The 23,547-nt window shown below is 36.9% G+C and overlaps 1 protein-coding gene across 4 annotated transcripts in view; it reads left to right on the plus strand.

Annotated features, from left to right (window-relative positions):
• Positions 1–23,547, plus strand: part of CSMD3 (CUB and Sushi multiple domains 3) — a 756,594-nt gene that overhangs the window by 259,792 nt on the left and 473,255 nt on the right. For all 4 annotated transcript variants that reach the window (XM_030011520.2, XM_030011521.2, XM_030011522.2 and 1 more), the window contains exon 6: positions 952–1,064. In XM_030011520.2, the coding sequence (XP_029867380.1) occupies positions 952–1,064 (113 nt within the window). The remainder of the gene's footprint in view (positions 1–951; positions 1,065–23,547) is intronic.

A 23,547-nucleotide genomic window follows, 5' to 3' on the forward strand; every position in this document is an offset into this window, starting at 1 on the left:
AACATAAAGAGCTGACCCAAATTGACCAAAAGGATATTCCATACCATATAACTTCATGGTCAGCAATAAAAAAGGAGGAGAGGGGCTGGGGGGCAGGTAGTCATTGCTTGGAGACTGGCTTGATTGGTCTACTTGTTGGATGTGTGAATGATTGCCCTTGTATCACTTGTTTTTGTTGTGCTTTTTTCTCCCCTCTTCACTTATTAAATTGACTTCTGAAAAGTCTTTATTTTGATCCAGGAGTTTTCTTGCTTTTGCTCTTCCTATTCTCTCCCCTGTCCTGCTGTCAGGGGCAGGGAGGGGAGTGAGTGAGCAGCTGTGTGGTACTTAGCTGCTACCTGGGGTCAATTCACCACAATTCCTTACTTTTCTTGTACTTTCAATAACTAATTTTCAGATTCACTGAAGTGATGGAGTATTTCTTATTTCTTTGTATCCTGAATTTAGAAAAGTACTTACTCTTGAAAAATAGATATCTGTTTTATAGTTTTAGATGTTGGCCTGCATAACCTAAGCTCTCTTGTTCCATATCTTTAACATGGAAGTCACAAGGTACAATCCTTTTCCTGGTGCCCAGAGCACTGTTCTCCCTAACCTGTTAACTGCCCTGGATAGATGCAAACTCTTTCTAGCTTGTGTGTCATGTACTTGCATCATGATAGTGCTGTGCCTGACCAATAATGCTACTGCGTGGTTTCTGGATTAGCACTGATTTGTATCCCATCACTTGGTCATGCATAGTGGACAATCTTGTCTGTTCATGCTTGTCATAACATACTATTAATTGATAAATATAAAGTCCCACAGAGGGCGTGTCAATGAGTGTGTGTTTGAAAAAAAAGGTTTTCCGCACAAGACCTTTATTGAAGGTTTATGAAAATCTACTGATCTTCAGCCCTGATCATTTTTTAATCTTTTAATAATAATTTTTATTTGTTTGTTTTAATTCAGGCTCTCTGGAATGAATATACCTCCTCCAGTTATCAGCAACAAAAACTGGCTCAGACTACATTTTGTAACAGACAGCAATCACCGATACCGTGGATTTAGTGCTCACTACCAAGGTACATTTAAAAAAATACCTTTTTTATTGTGGTTGTTCTTGTTAAATAAAAAAGTGCCTGAAGTTGTAGAGGAAATGGGAAGGGCCATTTTAAAAAATTTTCATAAAAGTGTAGTTTGTATTTGCATAAATGATAAATTCAGCTGTGCAACCTGTTATATCAAATTACAGTATGTCAGAATATGGGTAGTGTATTATCTAGTGTATCTAAATACAGTTATAAAAAATTACAGCAAATATCTACTTCACTTTATCCTGTGCAAGTACTTAGCTTTTAAAATGGTCCTAATATTGTGAAAGATGTTGTGTAACAGATACAGAAATAATGTTTTTATCATTAAAATATGTATTTGCCTCTATAGATGTTTAAGTCATGTTTGGAAAACAGTGAGTAAGTTTCTATTTACTAATATACCATTTAATCGCTACTATCTCTTACTACCCATTTCTGAATGCATTGTGCTACTAAGGGTTTAATTAACCTGTAAGATTCTTATCCACTGTTTTTATGAACAAGCATTATTTTGAGTAAGAGTGAAAGCATCTGAAGCATTAACTTGGGAATATCACCATTTGGAACAAGGTCATTCTAATGATGAACTGCTAATGAAAACTGAGCTTCATTAGTGTGTGGTAATACTGTCTGCTTTTTTACAAGCATTACTGTAAATAATGTTTTTCAGTATCTACAGTGTATTAATGGATCTTCAGGGAACAGTTACCCTTTATGTGCTTTTGTGCTTTCCATTCATCTGATGAAAAAAAATCATGGCATTCCAAATGAGATTAGTTCAGGAATTTCTTTTACAGTTCTTTACAGGAGATTTATCATAGGAAGAGATTAGCTACATAAATTTTTGCAGAATCTGATAAAATTAATCAACTAATGTAAAAATAGCAACTAACAAAAGACTAGGACTAATTTTTTTATGTAATTGATCTTTTATAATAGTAAACTTTTTACAACTCTGTGTGATTGCCTCAGATAACATATTCCATACAACAACAGAACAAATTTGATTACTATTTTAGCAAATATTGTGTATCTGTATTTGAACTTCCCGAGTTCATAGATGTTCTGGAATGCGTATCCTGAGTGAATTTAGGTAAAAGGAGCCTTCCTACTGTAGCTCCAGGGCTGCTATAACTGTTTATGAAAAGCACTGACTCATTTTTTGCGTGGTATCCTTCATACCAAGCACGATAAACCACACTCTTTACTGGGAAATCACTAGCTTATGGGACCGTTAAAAGCTATAAAGTAGGAACTTTCTCTATTAGATCCTACCCTACAATTGAGAAACCATGTGATAACTATTTTGGTGGTTTATGTGAAGTAATTTGGATTGTTGAGATGTTCACTTTGAACTACTGAGAAAAGGAGAACAAACTATGTCTCAGATGACACACATACTTGCATTCCTGCCAAAAGTGTGAGATAATAGGTAATGAAAGAGAATAGACTTTTATTTAGTTTAAAAATGTGTTTTCTGCAAGTCATATAAAGCATGTGAGTTGGTAGGTGTGAGACATTCGAATATGCTGCATATCTTGTATTTCTCTTTACCATCTAAGTTTGTAGTGATTACATTATGGGTTTTTTACTATTATTTTGGTTTGCTCCTTTGATTTTTAATGCTATATTGCTGAATGTATGTTAAAGTCTACTCTACATTAAGTTGTGAGATGCTGCAGTAATCCACCATGCCTAAAATGAAGAAAATATCTTTTACAATTCTTTGAAAAAAAACATGTAGGAAGTAAATAATTTCAGCATGTACAAGCATTAAATGTGCATACTCAAGCAGATATGATCATTAAGAATTAACCTTAATAGTAGAAAATGGAAAAATGCATTGTCAACTAATAGGAAGACGTGATTTCTGGGTCGATGGCAGGCTAAAGGAGAGAGTGTGAGGAAATTAGATATATTAAAAATCTTTCATACATTTAGAAAACAAATAAAAATGTATAGCACAAAGTGTTTCAGTTTGTTAAGAACTGAAACCTTCATTTTTTTCAGTTAGAGACAACTTTAAGCCTTTTTGTAAAGACCATTTTCAAAAACTAATTTCACTGGTGCGCTGACATGAGTTGTCACAAAAGCAGATAACTGATAAAAAATCAAAAAAAGTATTCCAAAGAGCCATGTAGTACAGATACAGGTGCCTGTTTTTCTTTTCAGGAGTTTATTTCTGCATCACTTTTGAGAGGGTATCTGTTAATCCTTTCAATAGCCTGTATAATCGCTGTACTACACTGTAATAACTGTTGTAAAAACTTGCTCTTTCCCCTGCTTAACTAACACAGATATGACTGTAATTTCTTTCTGGCTTCCCTCCTTGAAACTTAATCTTCCCTGCATAGTACCACTATAACCAGAATTACTAATTTCTTACCACTTCATCTGCTTTAACTTTCTTTATTTTATTGTTGCATCTTTCAAAGGAGGCGGACTCAAAATTCTGAACTTCAGAACACTGCGTAATTCTTACTCCATCACTGCTTGGCACTTCAGTACTCTTTTCACCTGATCACTCCCTTGGCTTGCTCTTTTGTTTGCACAACTGCACATTTTGTCCTTGTATATTTGGGTGCTGGTTTGACCCTGAGTAGCAGCAAAGCACCCCCACAGCCACTCGCTCACTCCACCCCCACAGTGGAACAGGGCAGAAAATAAGAAGAACAAGAGTGAGAAAACTTGTGAGTTGAAATGAAGACAGGGAAAATCACTCATCGACTACTGTCCTTGACAAAACAGTCTTAATATAAAACATTTAATTACTGATTTGGGTGTTGGTAAACAAAGACAAATAGTTAAAAATTAGGGAAGATAACCTTTCCTCTCCCCTTTTGCAGGCTTAACTTCATTCCAGACACCTTTCCTTCCCCTTCCTCTATCTGCTTCACCACAGATTACACTTTGTCTCTTCAGTGATGTGATGGGCAGTGCAGGAGGTTCAGGTCAAGGTGTAGGAGTTTCTTTCTGCTACTCCTCATTTCTCAGTCTTCTGCCATTCCTTCCTTCTTACTCATTTCCTCTGCTCTGATGTGCATTGACCATGGGCCACAGTCTCTTAGGGGAAGAACCTGCTCCAGTGTGGGTTATCCACGGGCTCCAGTCCCTTTGAGGGTGTTAGTCGTTCTGGAATTGAGCACTCCTGCTCTGGCCTTGCTCCTTTCTCTCAATGTTTACTGCCTTATCTTAAATAGATTTTCACAGAGATGCCACGAATTCTGCTGATGGGCTCAGTTGTGTCCTGTGGTGGGTCCATTGCGGAGCCAGCTGGAACCAGCTGTGACCAGCATAGGGCAACCCCTGACCTCCCATCACAGAGGTCACACATGGAAGCAACCCCACCCCCCTGCTACCAAACCCCTGCCATTTATACCAATTACAATCTGATAAAAAACCCTTGTTGGTTTTTTTATTCAAACAAAAGAAAATAATCAAGACTTATGGCTGCTTTTTAGGCAGGATATGAAGTAACCAAATCTTATTCCCTTCTGTTCTCTTAAATCTATGAAAATTGCTTTTTTAAGATTCTTTTTCACAAGGCAGCCTCACATGGCCTACTCAGCTTCATATAAGTACATTGTCATGCAGGTTATGTGTATTAATTTCTTTTAATAGGCATTTCAATTCATGAAAGATACTGAATTATACAATATTTAAAAGATGTTGGTAATGGATAATCAATGTGATACATGTCAATTAGAAGAGAATCAAAATGTTTCCTTACCCAGGTTGTGGTGTCATAACCAAGACACTCTTGTTCTTGCTTGTCTGAAAGCCCGTGTTTCAGCACTTCTTTCTGTTCACTGAGGGTTCTTTGTCTTGATGTTTTCTGTCCTTACTGCTTTCTTAAAACTCCTTTTGAGTTAGAAACTGTTGGTTGAAGTAGAACCAAAGCTTCTTTGGATCTTCCTGAAGCTGTTGCTCCAATGTTTCTTGGCACTGGTAATCCTCTTTTGCTGTTTCTAAAATTAGTTGTGCATTTTTACTCCATCCATTTGCAGTTTCTGTAAAAGTTCCTTTTGCTTGCTGCTTTCTGTTGGCTACTCTTTGCCATAATATTATCTAAGTGGACAGAAGGGATTAAGTTAGTTTCACAGTTTACAGTCTTGCAGGCTGGCATACACAAACTTCAGTATTCTTTATGTCAAGCACACCCAGACTCTGAAAGGGCATTTGGAAAAGAATTCTCCATTTTCTGATAGTTAAACATTACTTTAAGAGTCTATAACTTTGCTATCTTTTGAGATCCAGCATCCTTTCTCTCTCCCTCTCTCCCTCCCTCCTCTTTAAAAGCTGTGGAAGGTTTCAGTAGTAGCCCTATACTTGCTATTTATTTCACTTGTGAAATCCATTTCTTAACTCATTTTGCTTCCTTCCACCTTTCCTTTACTTCTGTTTAAGCCATGTACAAACTAATGCTTCTACTATGAACAAAATAGTATCAAATATGTCGACTGAGTGCACAGTCACATCTGCCTTCCTTTAAGAATCTTTGCTTATAGGAAAATACAGATGAAGAGATTAAACATATCCATGAGCTTTTCAGAATAGAACAAAATTTAGCTGTCATGCTCATGTTGAAAACATGCAAATGGTTACTCTACTTAATACTTGGCAGCCAAGTATGTAGAGCTGAAGTTGGATAAATGCCAGCACTTTCAATGTGTGATGCAATGTGGAGAAAACAGATGTTGAAAAGTTTTCTTTTTCTCTGTTTGATTTTCCATTGTTCTTTTCTTTCTGTCATTTGGTATATGAATAGAAATGTATCTTCATTCAGAAATGATTTATGGAGTTAGACTTTTCATAGATTTTTTTGTTGGTTTTACTTTGAGAGAGAATTTGAAGCAATTGGCAATCAGGTAAAGAACAAAAGTAAGTAGTACTAAGCTGCCTGAGAACATCACAGCTAGAGTTGCCAGAAGGGAAAAAACTGTCTTTATCACTTTTTTTCAGAACATCTAACAATTTAAACATAATTTGTCATTCATTCCTCATCTCAAAAGCTGTTGCAACAAACAGTACACAGTACTACTGCCGGAAGATTCAGCAGTCATAATGAAGTCTTAGGTGAGAATCAGCTCCAAGACACCAAAATGGAGATGTCTCTGTATTGTAACCTATAGGTGTAGACACCTATAGGTATCTAAATACCGATTAAAGTTGGAGAGCCGTGCGGCACAGTTCAGTTGTACATGAATATATGTGCACTGACGTATGAAATCACCTAGGGTATCCAAGATATTTTTATGGCAGTGGCAGAGGCTCTTCTGGCAGACAAACCACGGTGTTGCAAAGCAGTATGTTATGAAGTAACAAAATTGCACCAACCCAAACTATGTATGGGCAACTGAATCTTCCCCATACCTAGGTATTCCTGTCAGAGCAGGTTGCAGGGTGATTCAGCTGACCACATGGTAGGGGTGGGGTAGAGGTGCTCTAGAGTGAATGAGACATCTTCATGGTATTGGCAAATTAGAATTTACGGGAGACCATGACATTCTGGCACAGAAACTACAAGACAGGGAAGAACACCTAAAATGACAACAAACAGCATATAGGCAACTGTTATGTCCGGTCCAAGGTATGTACTTTAAAATGAATTAAAACATTACATTCCACTGGCTACACTGACTAGATTTCCATTTATTATAAAAGTTTATATACCTAGTGCAACTATAAACATGCAGATGTAGGTGTCTTAATCTCAGGTTGAATCTCACATAATGTGACTACTCATTTACTGAAATGGCTTTTTACTACCAGCGTGCTTATGGATGGACTTGAGATTCCCTGGGGGAAATTAAGGTGCTTCATCACTTGTGTCACATCTGTAGAAGTCCACTACTTAAATAAGGGCTGTGCCTGCTTCTGCTTAGGGCAGTGTAAATAAGTTGCTGGTTGCATTGGTAATTTATTGGGCAGATGACAGATTTTTATATTCTTTTAGGCAGATATTTAGTTCTCAGAATTCTAAATCTGTGACTTTTCATCCCCTGAACTTCTGTTGTCAAAACAACCCCAATGGCTACCTGATTTTGCAATGGATGGAGGAAAAAGGAACCCTCTTTTCATGGAATGAAAGGAAATTACCAGAGCTTCTCAGCAGATAGCTTTTTTTTTTCCTGCTTCCAGACATAACAAGAACTTAAATGGCATACATTGTCACCCAAGTAAATGTTTTTTGTGGATTTTCATACTTGTGGGTCTCTTAGCTCTTCTTCATCTTATACTGAGCTATACTTTCTGAACAGATGATTTTTCACCTTTACACTCTTGAGATGTCTTTTATTCACAGCTATACACCCACAAAATGACAGTGCACAGAATGACATGATTTTGCTGTAGTCAGGTCAGAAAGGAAAAAAATTGCTGTGTTTTGTTGACCCTCCCATTTTAAAGTACTTATTCTTAGAATTCTCCCAATTATAGGTTTTAATAACACCACTGTTAGTGGTTAGTTAAGTTAGTTCTGATACTGTATACAAATCCAGAAAGACCTGTTTCTAAAATTTTAACTCACTTTTTTCTATTTCAAATAAGATCATCATTCATTAAAAAAGTCAATAGAACTAATGTTAAATATGAAAACATAGTAGTCTGTGCTAATGTTTAAATTGATGGATTGTAATTTACTTCTGAAATAAATGTTAAGTGATGCAGTAAAGAGTCTTTCCCATTTTTTAATGATTTAACAGATGTGTCTTCTTAATTGCATATTTGTCCTAAAGAAAAACCTCTAATGTTTTAGGTGCATTCAAACATTTTAATATATTTCTACTTCATTTACTATTCTACACACTTCTGTTCATTGTTTACAAAAGAGCAAATGACACTGGTTTATGTACTACTGACCATAAGTAATTCCATCTCCTCTGTAGAAGAGAAAAAAATATACTGAATTACTCTTTATTTCAATTTAGGTAATACTTAGAAAGAAAGTATTTTCCTTACTTAATTCAGTTTTGTTGGAAGTTCAGGTATTTATAAATTGAAATGAAAAACAACATTTCAAACAACAATAAAAACCCCAGGAAACTGGGATATTCAAACTATGAAATCCATAGGTTATCTGAATGGCCCTGGTTTATGGAAAGGAAAAAAAAAAAAAATTGTGGTTTTAGTGATCCTATTCATATATATATATATATATGTATATATATAAATGTTTTAAATATATATAAATATATATAGATAAGGAATCCTCTAAGGAAACCAACTACAATTCAAGAAAAATTAACTATTAAAATAAATATTATCTGGCAGTGTAACTCTTCTAATAATAGTACATAAATTGTGGAGTTTATAGGACCTTCAAAATACTTCCTTTTGATAAGGTCAAAACATTTTACCTGTATATCTGTATGCTTCATGGCCACAAAACAGCAGAATACATTGCACTGGTGATCTGTTCATGTCAAGATGATAAAACAACTGAGGGAAAAACCTGGGATAAAACACTTGTTTACATTCAGAATATTTAGTGGTATTGAGATAAACTGTTGGAACATTTTGTTTCCCCTTTGAAAAATGTTGACATTCAAACACTCTCACAATATGCTTGGGCTTTTTCATTAAGTGACTTATTTTTCTCTGCAGTGAAAACTATTTCACTGTAATTCAAAGTGATAAGCCATTCCGGTTAGTCTTTGAATAGCTTTGACCATTATGAAGTTTACTGGACACCGAAGGAAACAAACATGAAGTGGTCTAACTTTGGAAAACAGATTTTAAATGCTAAAATGAATACTGTCAGTGACATCAGATGTATTAGAATTATTTCTGCTGGATGATTTACTCCCATTTCCTTCCCTCCTTCCTCCGCCACCCAGCATTTTCAACTTTTTTAATGGTAGGAGGTAATTTTTCATTTTGGAGAGGTTTTTTTGTACCTTTAGGGGACACCCACACAGTGAAAGAGATCATTTGATAAGAAAACAACAGCCATATGTAGAGAACTAGATAATGAAGTAACCGAATATGGGATTTTTTGTCTTGCCTCACACTCAAGTTTCCCGTGTACTTTCTAATCAGACTGCATAAATTACTATGCAGAATTATCTGTTCTCTCTGTGTTTGATTCTTCTCTTTAGCCTAAAGACTGAGTTGTTTGTTTGTTGTTTAGTTGCTTGAGAACACTTGCACTTTTGATAGAGATCATGTATCCTCAGGTCCTTGAGGATAAAGGTAGAGTAGTTGTTATTTAGTTTTAAATTCAATTGTATGAACTGGATAGCTATGTGTTGAGGCATAAAGTATGTGAAATATAGTTGTTGTGCTCTTTTAAATGTTTCTCCCTCCTTTATTATTTGTGAAGACTCTAATCACACCATATGTGTGAAAACTGAGTAATGTGCTGAATAGTCTTCTGAGTAAAGAAAGGAAAGTTATTATTTTTCTAATAGAAAAATTAGGTCCAAAATTCTGCTCTAGAATATGAATATGAATATGAATATGGAGTATGCAATATGTTATGTCAGAAGTTATTTCTTAGTGTTAAATGAGGTACTACAGTTTTTACTCATTCCCAGTATAGCTAAGGTTGAGTACATTTGGCTTTACCCTTCAGAACTAAGTCTAAGATTATCTAATTCCAGAAGTAAAAGTACCTTTTTGCAAAGTATCCCCCAAATTCCTTAGTAAATAAGGAGTCAAATCTATTTAATGAAAAGTTAATGTCTTAATGACTTCTACTCCAAGTAAGGAATGAAAGAATTTTTTGAATTACCTTTTCAGTTTCCAGCTACACTTTCTCCACCTCAGTTCTTTTATACTTTGAAATATGGGCTTCTTTATCTGTGTACTGTTATCAGTAGAAGTACCAGAAAGCTGAAGGAATTTAACTTTTTTTCCCCATTCACAAGCACCTGGAAATAAATTAAACATTTAACAAAGTGTTTTCACTTAAGTGCAGCCGAGACAATAAACTTTGCATACTAGTGAACATTATTATATGGTATTTGTTAATCTGTAAAATCACTAAGTAGTACCAAAGAGATTCTCAGTTAAATAATTTCTTTAGATCTTCATTATGTCAAATTTCAGTACCATTCATATTTGAAAGAAAAGTTGGTAAAAGCCCTCTGAGAACCATGTTGTTCATACCTTCCCTGTTTCTGTTCGACAATTGCCAGAACAACAGTAGAATAGCAGTGTGAATACTGAAGTGTTTGTAACATCTCCTAAGAGTGTTTTGGTTTTTTTTTAAAATTTATTTACTTGCTTGGCTTTTGAGATGTCAATATGTTGGTGGTGGTTTTTTTTGGTTTGTTTGTTTTGGGTTTTTTTTGGGTTTTTTTTTTTTTGTTTTGTTTTTTTTTTTTTTTTGTCTGAATCCTGGGCATTGAGATAAAGCCAGGTTGCTCAGGGGTTTATCTAGTCCTATCTTCATAAGTCCAAGGATGGAGACTGCGTAGTGTCTTCAGGCAATCTGTTCACAGCTTGACTGTCCTCACAGGGTAAAAGTTTCTCCTTGTATCTGCTCAGAACTTCTGTTGTTTCAACTTACAACCTTTCCTCTTGTCCTCCCACCTCATATGTACTGGAAGGTTCCTTTTAGACCCCCCTAAAGCTCTCTGCTCTGGGCAGAACAAGTCCAGCTTTCTCAGCCTCTCCTTTCAGGGCAACTGCTCCAGTCTCTACCATCTAGGCGATCATCTGCCAAACTCATTCCAGTTTATCACGTTCTTTCCAGGGCTGCTTCCTTTTGGTAAGCCTCAAACTGGAGACGGAACTAAGTGCTCAATAGAGGTGGGGATAATCCCTTCCATCAGTGTATCAGCCATGCTTCTGTTGTTAATACAGTTCAGGGTGCTGTTCATCAGGGCACACTGCTGGCTCACATTCATCTTGCTGTCCACCAGAACCCACAGGGCCTTTTCAGTAGAGCTGCTCCCCAACCAGTCAGACCCCAGCCTTTCCTGTTGCCAACGGTTGAATTTGCCCTTGTTTAGTTTCAGAAGATTCCTGTTGGCCCGTTCCTCCAGCCTGTATTAGGTCCCTCTGGATGGTAAGCCTACTTTCAAACATTGTCTACTCCCCCCAGTTTGGTGTTACCTGCAAACCTAAAGAGAGTCCACTCCATAGCCTCCTTCTGGTTGTTGATGAAGGTAGGATAAAGTCCTGCAGTGCTCCACTTGTTACTATCCTCCAAGAAGAGTTTGACCCACTAACCACAAACCTGTGACCCTTACCATCTTACCAGTATTAGTGCTGTGCTACTTGCCTTCCTTACTCCCCTCGGGGTCTTGAATTCATTTCATGGTAACTGTGGCCATAGCTACCATGTCTTCAACCAGCTCTTCTTTATTAATGAGTGTGGAGCTCCAGTTCCTCCTGCTTCTCTCCCAGGCTGACTGCGTGTGTGTATGTAAACTTATTTTATCATTCCTGAAGTCTCTCACAGTCCTGTAAATCTTTCATTTCCTTTCTATTTTTTTCCGCCACTGTGTCGCTTAAATGTGGCTCATTATCTCCCTCTCCTTCATTCTTAGTATAAACCTGTAATCGGCAGGTTGGCCAGAGTGTTGGCAAAGATGCTCTTGCTACACTTTGTCAGGGGCACCTTTACTAATTCGAGTGACAGCAGATTGTAGTCACTCTGTTTAGAGAGAGGTTTATTTTAACAGCACATGAGATTTGTACCACTGCTTCCTAAACCATCGCTGCATCAATCAATTTATCTTTAAGTGACTGGGGTTTCAGATTTATACTCATGTAGTCTTGCTGCTGCACTTGTGGGGAAATTCAAAGACCTTAGCTTGTGTTGCTTCTTGGTAACTCTCCTTGCGTAGTGAGTACTGCAAAATTATCTTAATTTGCAAATAAAATTATGAGATCTGTTGATCATTACTATTGTCAGTAATGTCAGCAAGCTCATATGGTCTAAAGTAGTCAGTATACTAACAGCACTACCTAGTCTTCAGGTCCATATTTAGACTGCTTAAAAAAGCACTCCTTAGTGCTTTTAAAACTAAATATTGGGAAAAGAGTAGAGGACAGAACAGAAAACATGCTGCTGTATAAATCAACCTGCACCTTGACTCCAGTTGTTGCTCTGACCTCTGCGTTTCAGAAGAGTTCAGAAAAGTTGAAGAAAGTTCAGAGAAAGATAGCAAAGATCATCAAACACATGATTGTGTTGTCCAGTTGAAAAGTGATTGACAATTGTAGGACCCTGCAGCTTGGAAAATAAATAGAGCTGTGGGAGGAGGGGAGATACACAGATTGGAAAGTCGTGAATTGCAGGGATAGTACTGGAAATAGTTATTATGTCTGTTTTGGATGCCAAAACTGAGGTGCATACCAATGAATTGACTTGCCCAAAGTCACCCAGAAAGTTACCAGTGGAGTAGGGCACTGGGTCTTTTGAGCCCCAATCCAGGGCAGCTGAAAACTAGGTAGCACTAACCCTTCCACTTTTCACAAAACTGGCAGAATTGCTTAGGTAATGCTGTTTTAGTATATAGTACTGTCTTGGTGCACTATAATATGTAAAAAAACTTGTGAACAGAATCCTTGATTTGAAGGACATATATTCAAATTAAATAAAGCTGACACAAATACAAAAGGGAACAGACATATTGACTTTCTGAAAGTAAAACAAACTGCTGCTTTTTCTAGTCTCCTTCACCTTTCACTCCTTTCCCTTCTTTTCTTACTTAATACTGAACTTGGGATTAAAGGCAATACCTTTTAATTCCTAGTTTATATGTTTAGTGTATAGGTGTAACAAATAGGCAAATAGCATATGTAGGTTTATACCTGGAGATGTAAGAAGAAAGGATTTCTTCTCATTTGTATGCAGCCTGGTGCTGGGTACTTTGTCTTGTCATGAAAGAGATATAAAAGCCACTTGTTTAAATCATATTTTCCCCTGGAAAGTTCTAAAACATGTATGTGTTAAATTATTGATTAAAAAAATTTATAATTATGGTCTTCAAGGAAATTTCAATTTTAAGAAATTGACCTTTTGCTGTTTTTTGAAGCCATTTGAGCACACTGTTTTGACACTTTGAACAAACCAGTCAGTAGTACTTAAGCTAAGCATCATTCATCTTCCCAATGACCCTAATGGGAATTTATAAGTATTAACCAACGTGGAAGAAATTAATCCTTTTACGTCTTGTGGAGGCTATCACAATGTCGTTTTTGAGGGCTTAATTGACATTTAAGTATCCCATGGTCTTTGTACAGAGGCAAAATGGTGGTTTTTGTAGTCTTTGTAGTCATCTTGTGTTAGAATTAATGTGGTGTGGTTTTGTTTTTTTTTTAAAAATTATTTTTAAGTACTGTTTCCTGGGGGAATGAATTTACTTGATACTTGCTGAAAATTCTGAATCACTGCTATCCAGTAACTTTGTCTTACACATGAAAGAAGTTGCTTTGGAACTCTGTAGAATCTTTCAGAAGCTCTTGCCTCTGCAAAGATGATCACAGTGCCATTTAATTTATGTAAAGCAAATATCTAGCAATGATGGTAAAACTGTTGACAGTTTTGACAGAAGCCAAATTCTAAGTGGAAATAACCAGAACCTAATGAGAGACACAGAGAACATGATATGCTGTAAGCATCAAATAGAACTTCAGTTTTAAGAATGAGCATTTCAATGTTTTTCAAGACCCGATCAGAAGGTTTTTGACGTCTTTCATAGTTATATTTCTGAGAAAAGAAAGATTTGTAATGGAATTTTTGTCCCCCAAAACAACCCAACAAAACTTCCTGCCAGTCAGAAATGCTCACATAATTCCAGAAAAGACATGTTTAATACAAATTGGTGTCCATCAAGATAAGTTTACATAAATCATTCTCAAATCATAGCACTGTATGAGTTAGTTTGTACAGAAGACATGAAACTTGTTTTAGAGATGCCTTTTACAATTTTTGCTGGTATTAATCCCAGTAATATTTAAGGGATAGTTATTTCAGCTAAGGACCTTAAATTATAAGAAATTAGATATACTGCAAAGAATGTTACATTCCTGTGTAGAAAAACATAAAAACTTCTGCAGGTCAAAATACAGAGAAACTGTTCTTTTTTTTATATTTAGGATATTATTTTTTCTCAGGGATATTAAGAATGGAACATTACTAATGTAAAGGTATAAAAATAAATTAATGGAAATAAATGAAAATATTAACAGAAAAAAAATTAGCTTAGTGACAATCATAGCATCCCCAATAAAATTCTATACCCTAGAAACCCATGAATTATTGTATAACCCATTGATGTGAAATAGGGAATTGCTGCCTTTCACACAAGAGAAGGTTTATTGAATATTCATGTTCTAGTATTTATGATGGCACAGAGAGCATCTAAATCCTGTATAGTGCCTCCTGCTTTCTTTTATTTCTTATTGTGTCAGTGGTGGACATTAGAATACTGTAAATTTAGTCTATTGACTTTGGTTTCAGGTATTTTCTTAGATTGTCTTTTTCCCATCTCAGTAATCTCAGTGGGATTCAGAGAGGAAAGGACATGAAACTACCTCATGTTCTCTACAATACCTATTTGTCAAGTTTCTGATGCTGGCATTAATATCAGTATGCTGGAAATAAGGGAATATTCCATTTTTATTTTGAAGTATCTTCATTTGAAAAGTATCATGCCTCTGGTAAAATGAATTTAAAAACCTTTTATTCTTTATATGCAGTATTCTTACATAATCTTTCTCTTTAAAGAAAAAAAAAAAGAAATTCAGAAGCAGCCTACATTCAGTGCAGCTTCAGCCTTTAATTTGTAGTTTTCTAGAATAATGGAAATATATGAAAAATTCTGCACAATGTCTTTAGATATTTTTCTACTCTCACTGTTTGAAGTATCTGTTATATGGAAAGCATCCCACAATATGTTATGACACATTAAGATCAATGTCTGAAGTAGAGAGCTTGCAATAGTTTCTGCATTTCAGCCCCCTCATTCTATGACCTGCTATTTGTGCTTTTTTCCGAGTAATCTACCCTAATCCTAATTTCTGAGTTTTGTTCCTTTTGTTGTCTGAAACCTGAATTCTAGTTCTGCTTACCAAGACCTCTTTGGTCATCTTCATGGTCTAATAATATGAATGTGCCTTCTAATGTAGTTAGCTTTTTTTATAGAGGTAAAGGAATTGTTGAAAGCAGGCTCCCACAAAGCAAGAAGCCAGAAAGTTGTGCTTTCTGGCATGACTCTAGAAAATTGGCAAATTCTGTGAAAAATACTCTGTCGTGGTTAAATGCCAGCCGACAGCTAAGCACCACACAGCTGCTAGCTCACTCCTCCCCCCATGCCTGGTGGGATGGGGAGGAGAATCGAAAACAAGTAAAACTCATGGCTTGAGATAGGAACAGTTTAAAAATTGAAATAAAAAATAAAACATAATAAAACATAATAAAACATAAAACATAATAATAATAACAATAATAATAATAGATAACAAAAAAAGTGTGAAATACAACACCCAAACCCCAACTGATGCACAGTGCAATTGCTCACCACCCACTGACTGATGCTCAGCCAGTCCCTGAGCACCAATCTGCCCTTCCCAGCCAACTCCCCTCAGTTTATATACTGGGCTTGACATCACATGGTATGGAATATTCCTTTGGCCAGTTTGGGTCAGCTGCCCTGGCTGTGTCCCCTCCCAACTTCTTGTGCCCCTCCAGCCTTCTTGCTGAAGCTGAAAAATCCTTGACTTAGCAACACCTAAAACCATCAGTGTGTTATCAACATTATTCTCATACTAAATCCAAAACACATTATACCAGCTACTAGGAAGAAAATTAACTCTAACCCAGATGAAACCAGGATGTACTAAATTTCCATTTTTGCATGGAAGAATAGATTTTGTGATTCAGTCCAGGAATCTGTATGTCCTTGATTTGGATAAAGGAGACATTTCAGATAACTTAAGGAAGCTGAACAGCTTGAAAGGGTATTTCACTGTCTCAACAAACTAAACAAATATTGATAACTTCATAAAAATTTAATTTTTATTTTTGAGAGTATTCTCTAGAGTGAAAAAGACACGTGATCCTAGGGTTTTTTTCAGTGTCAGCTTTGAGTTTTTCAGGAAATAAATTGATTTGCTGACCTACAGAACTTATATGCAAGAATATGATGGTCACAGGAGACAGACTTGAGAGTAGGGTATTTTTATAAGAAAAGGAAAGAAAAAAAGTGGAAAGAATGTGTAGAACGTATGTTATTCTAAATTTCTAGTTCAAATACGCACTTCCAAAAATATGTGATTCCGATTTAAAGAGTATCAGTTTTTAAGACACTTCAATAGATTAGTATTTTTAAAAAGAAACACAGATGTTGGTGCATATGTGTATAAATATCTGATGAGAGGGAGTAATGAAGATGGAGCCAGACTATTCTCAGTGGTGCCCAGTGAAAAGATAAATGGCAAATGGCACGTATTGAAATATGGGAAATTCCATTTAAACAGAAGAAACTTTTTTACTGTAAATGTAATTGAAAAATGGAACAAGTTTCCTAGGAAGGTTGTGGGAGTCTCTATCCCTGTAGAGCTAGAGACTGGACAAGGACAACTTAAAACATTGCTGAGGAAAGATACTTGCAGTAACTGAGGTAGCTATTTTGGATATTAGTAACCATTTTGGCTATTGAAGGAGAACTCTTTCATTACTATCATTGTACTGTGGTGCAAAATTGCCTGAAATGCTCATTAAGGCAATACATATATAACTCTTTTAAGAATACTTTTGAAATTTATTTTCATGTGTAAGCATTTAGCTTAAGACGTCGTGAAATTGTTGGCTAATGGATCACTGGGGGCATTTCACAGGAAAGCTTTTCCTGAGGCAAAGCTCTTGTTTTGCACTGGATGCCCACTTCATAGCTTAAAAGTTCACTTACTGCCCACTTGATGCTGACAGCCCATAATGTTCTGCAGGAATAGCTTTAACTCTGTAAAAGTCTAAGTAGATTTTGAATCGGTTTCTATACTGAAGGAACTTTCTTCCTTCCCAGGAATTGTTTTCATCTCACTTAGGACTTGACCTTTCTTAAAAACTATTATTTTTTAGCCTCTCCTGACCTTTCAGATAAAACAAAAAAATAAAAGATGGTAGAGTTTCATTTATAAATCGTTCAACTTTGCATTACTTTATAATTAACATTTATTCTGTTTAGAGATTAACTTCATTTATTTATTCTGAGTGAGAAGTAAGAGAAGAATACTTCTTGTTAAATGTAATGCTTTGCTTTGTTCATAGGTGTTGTATTTTTCAGAGTGATTGTCAGGGTGCAGCAAGGGCCGATGGCTCCCTGAGGGCTGGCGAGGTGGGAACCACAGGGGATCTGTGAGGGGGCCAGCAGTGCAGGGAATCGCAGCCAGTGCTGATCCCACTGCCCACAGCCAGGGAGCAGGGCAGGCCAGGGGGCAGCTGGAGGCAGACACAGGCCTGGGAATCGGGCACCTCCATGGGAATGCAGACAGGCCAAGGCCAGGCAAGGACATTCTAGCCCCATGGCTGGGCAGGGCAGGGCTGTGGGGAGCTGGGGACAAGCACTGCTGCAGCATCGCTGGAGCAGGGACTGCTGGCTTTGGGCTAGGGTTCCTGGACCCATGGGCATGGGTGGGGGGAGGCCCAGGGGAGGCTGGGCAGTGCTGTTTAGGCCCATTAGAGCCTTCAGAGTCCTGACAGTCATTGAACAATACTTCAGTGGTATAAGATACATAGAAATATAATTTAAATTTGGTGTACAAAACTTCAGATCTAAAGTTAGTTGGTTTGTAATGCACTTGTATAGTATATTGTTACACAGAATCTTGTTATAGCTGAAGGGAACACAATTTAAATGGAGTTAACAATTTATTGTTACTCCATTTAAAGTTTTGATGGTCTGGTAGTCTAAATTATCTAATATAGAAAAGCCTCGATAATAATAGTGCGCTTACGAAAGTTAAGCACTGCCTTCCTACTCTCCACTATTTTTCTCTTGTCTTATTTTCACCCTTTACACTGTGCCCCTGGGGTGGGGATTACAATGAATTGGTAGGATCCAAGGGTCTGTGCTGGGATGAGTTTGATATTCATGGTGGTGTTGGGGGGGGGTGCTTCCTTTTCAGTCTCAGAGTTCAATTGTTTCTTTTTATATATTTTCTTAACACAGGATGCTTCTTTCTCATTGTTCTTTACTAAAATCTGAAAGTTGCACATTAGCCTCCTTCAGCCTCAGTAAGTATAAAGGGCTGTTGCTTGTTACACAGTGACTACGTAGCTTATCAGAGCTTTACTGTACGTAGTATTCTCAGAGCACAACATTCCTGAAATACAAACAGGTCAGGAAGTATTCACTTGACCACTACAAATTATCAAAACTAGTGAAAACAACCTCAGGCCAAGGCAAGCCTGCACGGTGTCAACACAAATCCTGTGGCCTTGTATTACTAACGGCAAAATTATACTTGTTAAGCTACAGTCTTCAGAATTTCTGTATCATTCTTTGTTAATTTTGCTAGACACAGGTAGACAACTTTCCAATGCAAAAGATGTGCTTAAGTATTAAGATTTGTATTTTCCTATGCAATCAACATATACAGACTGATATAAAGGTAGACTGGCAAGATACCTTTTCTGCAAGCTTGTCTGCCATTTGCCTAGTAAATGAACAGCCTTTCTAGAGAACTTCACATTATTTGTAACAAGTACTAATACACTTAAAAACATAGAAAAAAATTATTAGCTTTTAAAATTATCTTCCCTGTAGTGAAGATTAATACATTGGATAAATTTTTGGAGTCTTAAATTACTTTAGTAATCTTTAGTAATAAGATTGTGTCAAATAGCTTCTTGAGGCCTAACACTGGATTTAGAATAGAAAATTTGGGCATTTAGCTTGCTTAGGGCAAAGATTAGATACCTGACCTAGATACTCGAGAGCAATGATGCAAAGATTTTTTGATATTAAGAGTAAATGAAAGACGATTATTACTGGTTTTATCATTCGTTATTTTTCCACACATCTGAACTTCATAGTAAAATAAAAAGTAGGAGTGTCAAAGTCATATCAACATGTAGTTCCAGCTTTAGCAAGTATTTTTCTATCTGGAACTGTATATTTGATTTATGCATGCTAGTTTACTTGCTTATAGCACTGAACAGATATTAGACAACTAATATTAATATCCCTCTGGCAGTAAAAAGAAAGTGTGAGTTTCATTTTGTCCAAGGTGACACAAGAAACAGAAATAGAAATCAGAATCTTTAAATTTTAAACTTATGGAAACCTCTGATTAAATGTCCATGATACATGTTCTCATCAAAGTATTTTTTGAAAAGGTATATACAAGATTTTACGATAGTTTTTAACTTTACTTAAACCCTTTTTTTTTAAAAAAAAACAAGTTATAGCACACAGACCAGCAATAAATTAAAGTTGTGATATTTTTCCTGTTATTTCTTGATTCTTCTGCTTAAAATCTTGCAAGAGGATGCTTTCCAAAACTGTCCAAAATCCAGTCATTAAAATCCCATTCATGAAGGAGTGGAGCAGGAGGTTCTGTTCTGGTGTATCATCCAAGCTAAGCACAGCGGATTATATTTTGCACTGCAGAATGTATAAAATCCCTTCAGTTTCCTTTTGTCCTAAGTAGTTCCTGGGACAGAAAGAGACTTACCTTTGTTACATGGTTGCTACATACATTGCTATGTACATAGTCTGTGTAGTAATTATTCTTGAAGATTTGCCTATTTGATGTTATCCTATCCTTAAAAAGGGTAAATAAATCTTTCTGTTGCACTATGATTCACAAGAGCAAATTACAAAGAAAATAAATATATAAGACAATATTGGCAAGGCTTTTTAGTTGACAAATACAGTAAAGGTACTCTTTTGTAAGATGACTACTAGTAAATAAGGCCCATAGATGGGAATACTTCCCATTCCCAGCATTTTATCATTCATATAATAGATTCTTATAATAATGTTGAAAGAGAGTCTTGAAGAATTTGTAAAGTTTTTTGTACAAATTTATAAGAATTATGGTGGATTCCACAGTTTTATCTTGCATTGATGTGTACCTCTTCTGAAAAGAAAGCAAAGCATGACTATATCTATGCAACAAATGATCTTACGAAAATAATTGTTTTGTATTTCAAATCACTGCTTTCTTATTTACAAATAATCATTTGTGTTAAAGTTTGTTTTGTTTTTTTTTCTTAAAAGTAATAGGCCTTTCAAAAAGTATTTTCTCACTGAAGTTAAGCCAACTGAAAGAACAGTGTCCACATGTGTGCCGATGTTCCTTTTCATATTGTTTTTCTATTGAACAAACATACCTTACTGGAATAAAATCTGTCATTTGGACAGATACATGCAAAAGAAAAAAAAAGTGGTAGTCCTCTGTCTATGTCCTGAGTCTAGTGGAGAGGAGATAAATCATGTTAAGGTGTTTGGCATTTCTGTATTATCAAAAACTAGAAGGTTGATTTTGTTTGGATAGAAATTCTGATTTTCAAATGTGATCAGTTTGATAAAATTAAGATATGTAAATTTACCATATTTTCAGTGTCTACTTAAAAAAAATTCAGGTGATCATAACTTCACTGAGAGAAGCATCTGGAAAATCAGAGAGAAATGCATTTTTATGTAGGATGAAGGATGACAAATGTCTTTATCTCCTGCATCCCTGAAAACTTGTGGTCGATGCCTAATTGTTACTTTCAGACTGTTCTGGTATATGTCTTACTGCAGCATTTGATTTACATTTAAAATTAATATAAAAGATGGAGAGAAAGAGAAGAAAGAAGTAACAATAAAGAGGTTGAAAAAAGAGAGAGAGAAAAAAATGCAAGTAAAAAAAAATCATGAGGGAATGTAGTAATGCAAAGCAGTGCCTTCTGTTACCAAAAAGAAATAAAGATTAAATTCTGAATCAATTAACACAAATTGTGGACAACATGAAAACAAAAGGAAGCAAAAAGTACATATATTAAAATTACGTCTAAGCAGCTTTTGGAGTCTTTGCTATTTGGATAAATCCAAGGATCATTGCCTGTTTGACCTGAAACTTGTTTTGAGCTGTATTTTTTCAGTCAAGTATTTCTTTAAATCCACAGTTTTACTTCCTTCCTGAATAGCTGGGAACTGAAAATTGATGTGGTCAAAAGAATGTTTTACATCAGCCATTTATGCTGATTTTAGAGTCTCAAATATGTATTTGCATTTCGGATTCCTTTCCTTTCTATTACTTGTAAATCAACAGAAGCAAAACCGTAATTGGAACTTAAGAGCAGGTAAAAATACTAGAAATTCATGAAGAATAAAAAAAAGAGATTTGTGAAAATAATAAGGCTGGAATGACATCTAAAAAAATATGTTAAGAGAGTCAAATAAGCTGTTATATCTACACTAACTTGAAAATTCCTTTAACAGATCCAGAATGCATTCTAATTAGGTTTGTAACTTTATTGGAAAGTCTTGCAGGCAGCAGATATTTAATGACTGAGAACATCAAAGAGAATAGTTAATTAAGATATTTTATTAGCAAAAAACCCCCCCTTCTTAATGGGATACACTGGTCACTGCCAAGTTAGTTAACTATGGGAAGGTTTTAAGTAAGGATAATAAATTAGTCTTGACTGAAAGTCCTTGAACGTATGAAAGAAGAATGAAGATGGAATGTAGCAATTACTGTGGCGGGTTGACCCTGGCTGAACACCAGGTGCCAACCAAAGCCGTTCTGTCACTCCCCCCTCCTCAGCTGGACAGGGGAGAGAAAATATAACAAAGGGCTCGTGGGTCAGATAAGGACAGGGAGAGATTACTCACCAATTACAGTCAAGGGCAAAACAGACTCAACTTGGAGAAAATTAACTCAATTTATTACCAATCAACCAGAGTAGGGTAATGAGAAATAAAACCAAATCTCAGAACACCTTCCCTCCACCCCTCCCTTCTTCCCGGGCACAACTTCACTCCTGGATTCTCTACCTACCCCCCCAGCGGCGCAGGGGGACGGGGAATGGGGTTTACGGTCAGTTCATCACACGTTATTTCTGCCGCTTCACCCTCCTCAGGGGCAGGACTCATCACTCTTCCCCTGCTCCAGTGTGGGGTCCCTCCCACAGGAGACAGTCCTCCACGAACTTCTTCAATGTGAGTCCTTCCCACGGGCTGCAGTTCTTCATGAACTGCTCCAGCATGGGTCCTTTCCACGGTGTGCAGTCCTTCAGGAGCACACTGCTCCAGCGTGGGTCCCCCATGGGGTCACAAGTCCTGCCAGCAAACCTGCTCCGTGGGCTCCTCTCTCCATGGGGCCACAGGTCCTGCCAGGAGCCTGCTCCAGCGCGGGGTTCCCACGGGGTCACAGCCTCTTTTGGGCACGCACCTGCTCTGGCATGGGGTCCTCCCTGGGCTGCAGGTGGATATCTGCTCCACTGTGGACCTCCATGGGCTGCAGGGGGACAGTCTGCCTCACCATGGTCTTCTGCACAGGCTGCAGGGGAATCTCTGCTCTGGCGCCTAGAGCATCTCCTCCCCCTCCTTCTTCATTGACCTGGGTGTCTGCAGAGTTGTGTCTCTTACATGTTGGCACTCCTTTCTCCGGCTGCCATTTCTGTCTGTCCCAGCAACTTTTTTTTCCTTCTCAAATATGTTATCACAGAGGTGCTACCACTATTGCTGATTGGCTTGGCCTTGGCCGGCGGCGGGTCTGTCTTAGAGCCGGCTGGTATTGACTCTGTCGGACACAGGGGAAGCTTCCAGCAGCTTCTCACAGAAGCCACCCCTGTAACCCCCTCCCCCACTACCAAAACCTTGCCAGACAAAGCCAATACAATTACTTTTTTCTGAAATTTTATATATGATTGTAACCACCTCTTTTTTTGTTTAATGAAATACACATTGCACAAGAATAGAATAGCTTATTTCTTGTTACTAAGATACTCAGGAAAAATCCCAGGCTGACCTGAGTCCCATTTAAGGTCACATCCATTAAGGACCTTTAGCTTTGTTTGGGAAGTCTGTAGCTGGATCATATGTATCTCAGGGACTAATGAAGTCCTGCATCTTGAATTCATCCTGAATAAACAAGATGATAGTGAATATCCCTATTTGCTCTCACATTTTGAACTCAATCTGGTTCTCAGGAACTAATCAGCAAAACTAATTCTAATGAATTAGAATAGCTGCTGAACAGTAGCAGCCTTAGATCTGATTTATCTGGTCTCATGAACAATTTTCAGTTTGCCAGTTTTCATCTGTTCTTCCACTGCTGAAGTTAAAAACATGTAAATTTAGACAATAGTCATAAATGGGCCATACTCTACTAGAATCCAGTAACAAGTGGAGTACTGCAGGGGTCTGTCCTGGTACAAGTTCTGTTCAACGTGTTTGTCAATGAGCTTGAATCAGTGACAGAGTGCAATCTCACTGGATTTGCAGATGACACCAAAATGTCAGTCAACAGTCAATATAGTCGAGGACAGGGTTACCATCCGTAGGGACATAGA

The sequence above is a fragment of the Aquila chrysaetos genome, chromosome 4, assembly GCF_900496995.4.
Source record: "Aquila chrysaetos chrysaetos chromosome 4, bAquChr1.4, whole genome shotgun sequence".
Classification (NCBI taxonomy): domain Eukaryota; kingdom Metazoa; phylum Chordata; class Aves; order Accipitriformes; family Accipitridae; genus Aquila; species Aquila chrysaetos.